This window comes from Lepeophtheirus salmonis, chromosome 3 (assembly GCF_016086655.4).
Source record: "Lepeophtheirus salmonis chromosome 3, UVic_Lsal_1.4, whole genome shotgun sequence".
Lineage (NCBI taxonomy): Eukaryota > Metazoa > Arthropoda > Copepoda > Siphonostomatoida > Caligidae > Lepeophtheirus > Lepeophtheirus salmonis.
This window is the reverse complement of record NC_052133.2, coordinates 39,956,093-39,962,092: the sequence shown is the minus strand read 5'-3', so window position 1 is coordinate 39,962,092 and position 6,000 is coordinate 39,956,093. Positions and strand designations below refer to the sequence as shown.

The window sequence follows — 6,000 nt, the reverse complement described above, 5'->3', positions numbered from 1 at the left end:
CGATAAGAGAATTTCCGCTAGTGGGAATTCGAGGTTGCGAAACCAAATATATATTGGCAAACAAATGTACCGACTTTTTTACATTTTATTTTATTTACTAAAAAGAAATGCATAAGTGCTTATTAATTATAGTATATTTAGGTGCCATAAATTAGCTATGGTAAACTATTAATCCTTTTCTAAGGTCAGCTGAAAAATAAGAGCCTATACTGGTTTGCTTAGATTTAAACTTTTGTTTTATTATGAGGGATACCTGGGTATCACACAGTTTGTTAGCTATCTCGAGGAAGTCAGCCCTTTGGTCTTTAGGGATATTGTTTGACTCATTGGCATATAGATGCCATCTCCATCACTTCCTTGCTGGATGAGAGCTACATTGGCTCCTCTTTAGTCAGTTCTTCATTTGATTCATCTTCTGATGCTGCACTTGGACCTAACTCTTAATTTGTCTAAATTCTAAACAACTTTCTAAATAAACTTTATGTGTACACTTAATATAAATATGTATAAAACAAAACGACAAGCTCATGGGTTGCTGTATGACATTATCTGAATTAACTAGTTGATGCCAAACTAGATACATAAATATGTCTCATTTATGCATCTCATGTGGCAGTTCTATACATGCATATGTACTTAAAATTACTCTTCCGACAAGACTTCAGTTCCGTATATTGAATGTGTTTTGACCAATTTGTACCTCAAAAGGCTTCCGGATTATTTTGTACGGAATTAAAATTAATACAAAAAAAAAAGTCAAATAATTTAATGCAAGAGAGTCTCTTCCGGGTAACAGAATTTCCATTAGAGATAATTCCGTAGTTCGGAATATTTTCTGTATTAATCATTCTACAGTTCAGAAGAATTGGCTAACTATCAACTGATTTTGGGCAATTTTCCATTTCAAACGACGTGCCTGGATCGGAGTAAAAATGTCTTAGCAAAAAAATAAAAAATGGAACGAAGAAGTGGACTCTGTTCAAAGATTTTTGACAAATAAATATTTTTTTCGTTCAAGCGTTCTAAAATGAACGGCCCTGGTTTTCTGCTCAATATCCACGTCTGATATAAAATGATCACTTTTGAATATCGAATCACAGCATCAATAAGTATCAAGTTACAAGCATAGACAGTAGTATTGTTATATTCATAACTAAATATATTCTGGTAAAATGAAGTAATAAGATATATTACATATATATTTGTATAATCAATAGAAAAATAAGTTGAGTGATTAAAGGATCAAATTAAAAGACAAGTCATTTTATTGCATGCCACAATTATACTCTAGAGTTTTTCTTTCTGAAGTACCAACACGTTCAAACATGGATCCTTTAACAATTTTATTGATGACTGCTCGGACCATATATCCTGCTGTAATTGTAACAGAGTCAGAGCAGAATTTTTGCAGGATGTCAATCTCAGTTTTAAAGCACCCATCCTTAACAAATTAGTCCAAAAATATAATGATAATAAAATTAATTTGTTTTAGCTTAACTAAACTTACCTTGCCGTATAGGTCACAAGCTTCTCTGACAATCGTTTCAACGCACAATTTCTCACCAAAAATAACTTCTGGGCTTCGCATGAGAATAATATATAGCACATAAATAAATTCTATCACCAACTGTAAAAATGCTGGCTCATTATTATCCCTAAGTTGATGTAAGGCACTCTCAATAATATGTGCATATCGACTATCAGTTCTTTTATAATAATTGATGGTAGGTGTTTGTGGTATATGCGTGTTTCCAAAGTAAACTCCTCCAGAAGTCCTCTGAAGTACCAACCACATACATGTGTCATAAAAATCTGGTGGCACACGGAGGAGACATCCATTAATGGTTCTGACTTCGTATAAAGTTAAACTGAAGTAATAAAGATTTTATATAATTATGGGGGGATCAAGCATTAATCAAGCTTTTATTTTACCTCCGTGAATTATACTCCTTATTTGCTTTTTTGGAAAACTCAATTTGAAGGTCTCGGCTCTCTCCTAAGCAAGCAAGAAATGCATGTCTTAGTCGGCTAGGACTAATGGTTTCAATTGCTTCCTGAGTTTGATTGGGTACTTTAAGTTTTTTCATGTCTATATAATGTTGTACGGCCTTAAGGATCCACTGGATTCTCAATTTCAAAATCCCTGTGTACAAATGTGGTGAGGAGGATATACTTTTACCAATTTCTACAATGATTTCCTGTTGAAGCACTGTGCGAAGAATAAATTGATAATGAGGTTCACGATACAAAATATTGAGAATATCAGAAGGTGGAATAGGTTTGTCAATCAAAATTTCTTGACCCGATCCCATTCCCATCACTACTTGTTTACCAGAAACCAAAATAGCCGTAATGTATGGACTGATACTCTCCACCATTTGTTCTAAAAGAGATGAAGAATATCGCATGGCGGCCCAATATCGCATGCTTCCAGAAGTTTCATTCAACTTCTGTAGACGTTTCTTTACTATAAATTAATTATGTTTTTTTATTATTTTTATCTCATTGTAAGACTTTAAATAATTATATATTTATACCAGTATGACCGTCAATACAATAGTCGGGACCATCCCTACGTAAAATTAAACCAAGCATTTGTATGTTACCATACATATTATTACAGGACTGTATGGAGCAAGCGATGTCATGGGTACTTTTGTTTCTATATAGATCCTACGATAGAAAATATATTAGAACATATATCATGAAATATTATAAATGAATCTTTTAACGACAGACCACGTAGTTCCTATACTCTTCTTTGATGGTTGTACTTTGCTTTTTCATATTTGATAGAAGCGTGGAGAATCCAGATGCCTTTTCTACTTTTTGCACAAGAGGCTGAATATTTAATGATTCAAATACTTTTTCTGGAAGGAAATCCAAATGTTCAACACAGGAAGTCTCAATCAAACTTTGAACTTTTCCAAATCGAAGCCTAACACCATTTACATCTGAATTACGGAGATTTGAAAGTAATCCAAGCAATGTGGCACTAAACTTTTGGTCTCTACATTTACAAAAATATTATAATAATTTATGAGTAATTTAAAATAAATAAATACATTTTACCTCATGTGATCTTCAAGAATTAAAATACAAAAAGTTGGTCTTCCACACAATTTCCATCTTCGACTTACAACCGAAAGTTCATTTAAGATATCATCAGTTAAAATAGCCATGTCATAAGATAAATAAAATTCAGAAGCAGAAAATATCAAGGGATAGCAAAGAGAAGTTATTCCATTTATCTTGTAAACCTACAAATTAAGTAAAGATCCATAATTATTATAACAGTTATAAAAGATTTTTATAAAATAACGAATAATTACTTACTTTACTCGAACCTAAAATTCCAATTGGCCGATTAGGTCGTCCAGACAAATTCAATTTCCTATTTTCCCCAAGATAAGAATATATCTTAGTAATGTTACTATGAGACCAAATTTGAATGGGTTCAATCTCATCGGGAGTTTGGCTTTCAATACCGTAAGTCGCCAAAAGTTCTTTCAAAGGAATAGACTCTGATATCATAGCCACTTGAACCATTGAATCATACGTTGTTCCCTGAAAAAGTCGCAGAGAATAAGAAAAAAGCCAAAAGGGGTATCAAAAGGAAATGATTACTTCGAAGGTAGAATGCCTTGTGCCTTGCCTTGGACGACTTCTTGATGGCAATGACCTTCTTATAGGATCAATATCAAAAGGTTCGATTAAATTATTAGTGAGTAATTCCACAATGATCAACATTGATTGACCCCAAAGAAACACATCCTCACTCGAAGAGCCATTTTTACTTGGGATTCGATGTTGCGTCCCAGGAGCTTTTTTTTCTTCCTCAATCAGTAAGGTGGGTACAACGTAGGCTGCTGGTAAATAGGGATCTTAAAGAATATAATTTTATTTAGATATATTGATAGACAAATAATTTTGATTAAACCACCTTGGTTATCGTCATGAGACTCATAAATAATTCGATCTCTCAAAAGCAACTGATACTTTTCGATTTGTTTTTCATTCTTCTTAAAAATTCCTTCAATGATGAAAAATATAAAAAAGATAGGCCACTGAGCTTCAATCCCTTGAAATTCCTGGATTGTTCCTGGTGGATACTGTTCATTTGGAAGTAAAAAGTCACTTTCATTTTCTGTTAAATATCCATCTCTATAGAAACGAATGAATCCAAATTTTCCTTCTAGACAATTCATAATTCTATCCTTTGTTTCTTCGTAAATTGTTCCATTATGTGTAGCAAAAGCCGGGAAAGTTAAAACAGGTAGCAATCCTATATCAACACTCCGAGAATCAGATTCTCGAGGTAAAATAGCCTCGTATGTATTTCTGTTTCGGTTATGAGCATCTATATCTGAGTAAATAACAGTTCGAGATGTACCATTGATTCCCATCAGATTAAAGCCATTAATTGACTCTAAAGCAGCTTTGGCCATCCCTATCGAACTACAAAAATGAATGGACTGATTATGCTAAGTATTGATTTTTGTGAAGTTACCTAGCATGGAGCTCCCTTGTCCCATCATTAAATTTACTTCCTCGTTCCCATACTCCATAGTCAGGTATTCTGTAAGCCCTTTCAATATAATATACTAAATTTTGAATAAAACAAACTTCTTCCATTGAATATATTATGACAAACCCAGAAGATATAACTTGGCAGATAAATAAAATGTATAGAGAAACTACATTAACTTGAAGGTGATGGTATTCCTCCGAGCTGAAAATAGGCTCTCCCGTCTCAATGTTGAATTTAGAATGTAGAGAATTCTCTGGTGATTGGTTCTTTTTAAACGCTTCAATCTTATGGGCTTGTTTCATCCAACAAGTCATGATACCACGAAGGCAATTCACAACATGTCCCCTCAACTCAGTCCCTTTACCTTTATCAAAATCCAAATTTCGATAGGCAATATGTAAAGACCAAATAGACATAGCACAATAAATGCTCTCTTTGACAGAGCCAATGTTTTTAGTTGTTGAAGTTGCTGGAAAAAGACCAGTAAATGGACTTTGATATTTAATCAATTGTCTTTTAGCTAGATGGAGAGTAAAAAAAATAAGGATTATTTTGCTATAAGAACTTCTATTTCTAGATGTAAATCATTCAAATTACCAAGGCCATAGTAATAGTTGAGTTCAATCAAAACTATGTCAGCCTCAGGCAAATTATTGGATGCTGACTCTTGTGATTGGTATTTAAGAAGACTTTCATCATATGCTGAAGTGATGACTAAAAGAGGATTTGAAACTTTTCGTTCTTTAGATATAATAACGGATCCTTTTCTTTGACGTTTGTAACTCGCTGAATCCATTCTTTTCACTTTAAGGATGTAAAATGGAGCTATAGTATGTTTTTCGTTGCTTTCACAATCGTAATAGTAGCTTTCCTACAGCTCATGCATCCACCATTCTCAAATATTCTAACGCAATAATGTTGACCTATCTTTCACATTGTTAAAAAGAACTCAAAATATATTAACATGAATGATATACACACTTTGGATTTGAAACATGTGTAAAGAGCTAGGGAGTAGAGAATATCATGTAATATGTTCTACATTGTATACTACTAAATATATATTGATAAACAAAACAAGATTCTAAAATAAGTCTGGGACATAAAAAAAGAGGGGACTTCCTACAAAAATTTCCTGACTACTGTTGTGGGTGGAAAAATATTACTATCGTCCAGCTAATAGTAGAAAGAAGAATTGGCTCTGAAAGGAAATAAAATTGTGTATTTAATTATTATTGGATCGGAATTCCATATTCATAATTAATTGACAAAAATGCCTGCTACATGTTGTTCTCCAAAGTGTAGATTAGGTCACTCCGGGAATCCAAGGGAACCCAATAGTTTTTGTCAAGGGCTACCTAAAAAAATGAATCTCTCCTTCATAGTTAAATTAAGGCTATATCAAGATACCATATAATTATATGATTTCTTAGCAATTACTATTTACTTATTTATTTTTCCATTATATT

The 6,000-nt window shown here is 32.9% G+C and overlaps 1 protein-coding gene across 2 annotated transcripts; it reads right to left on the bottom strand.

Annotated features, from left to right (window-relative positions):
• Positions 1–1,128: 1,128 nt before the first annotated feature.
• Positions 1,129–5,678, bottom strand: LOC121115104 (probable phosphorylase b kinase regulatory subunit beta). Of its 2 annotated transcripts, XM_040709266.2 has the most exons (12): positions 5,513–5,621; positions 5,129–5,454; positions 4,511–5,051; positions 3,944–4,458; positions 3,628–3,884; positions 3,337–3,567; positions 3,073–3,260; positions 2,740–3,010; positions 2,538–2,673; positions 1,933–2,467; positions 1,508–1,868; positions 1,129–1,441 (listed from the first exon to the last, which is right to left on the bottom strand). In XM_040709266.2, the coding sequence occupies exons 2-12, from the start codon at positions 5,325–5,327 to the stop codon at positions 1,265–1,267; spliced, it is 3,411 nt and encodes a 1,136-aa protein (XP_040565200.1). In that variant the 5' UTR covers positions 5,328–5,454; positions 5,513–5,621; the 3' UTR covers positions 1,129–1,264. The 2 variants fall into 2 exon arrangements, with proteins under 2 accessions (XP_040565200.1, XP_040565199.1); XM_040709265.2 differs by having other exon boundaries at positions 5,129–5,678.
• Positions 5,679–6,000: the final 322 nt, after the last annotated feature.

Coding starts and splice junctions, on each gene's coding strand:
- LOC121115104 (XM_040709265.2), bottom strand. CDS start 5,327: ATGGATTCAGCGAGTTACAAACGTCAAAGAAAAGGATCCGTTATTATA. Junction 3,568..3,627: donor CAAGGCATTCTACCTTCGAA/GTAATCATTTCC, acceptor CGACTTTTTCAG/GGAACAACGTATGATTCAAT. Junction 1,442..1,507: donor CTTGTGACCTATACGGCAAG/GTAAGTTTAGTT, acceptor TAATTTGTTAAG/GATGGGTGCTTTAAAACTGA.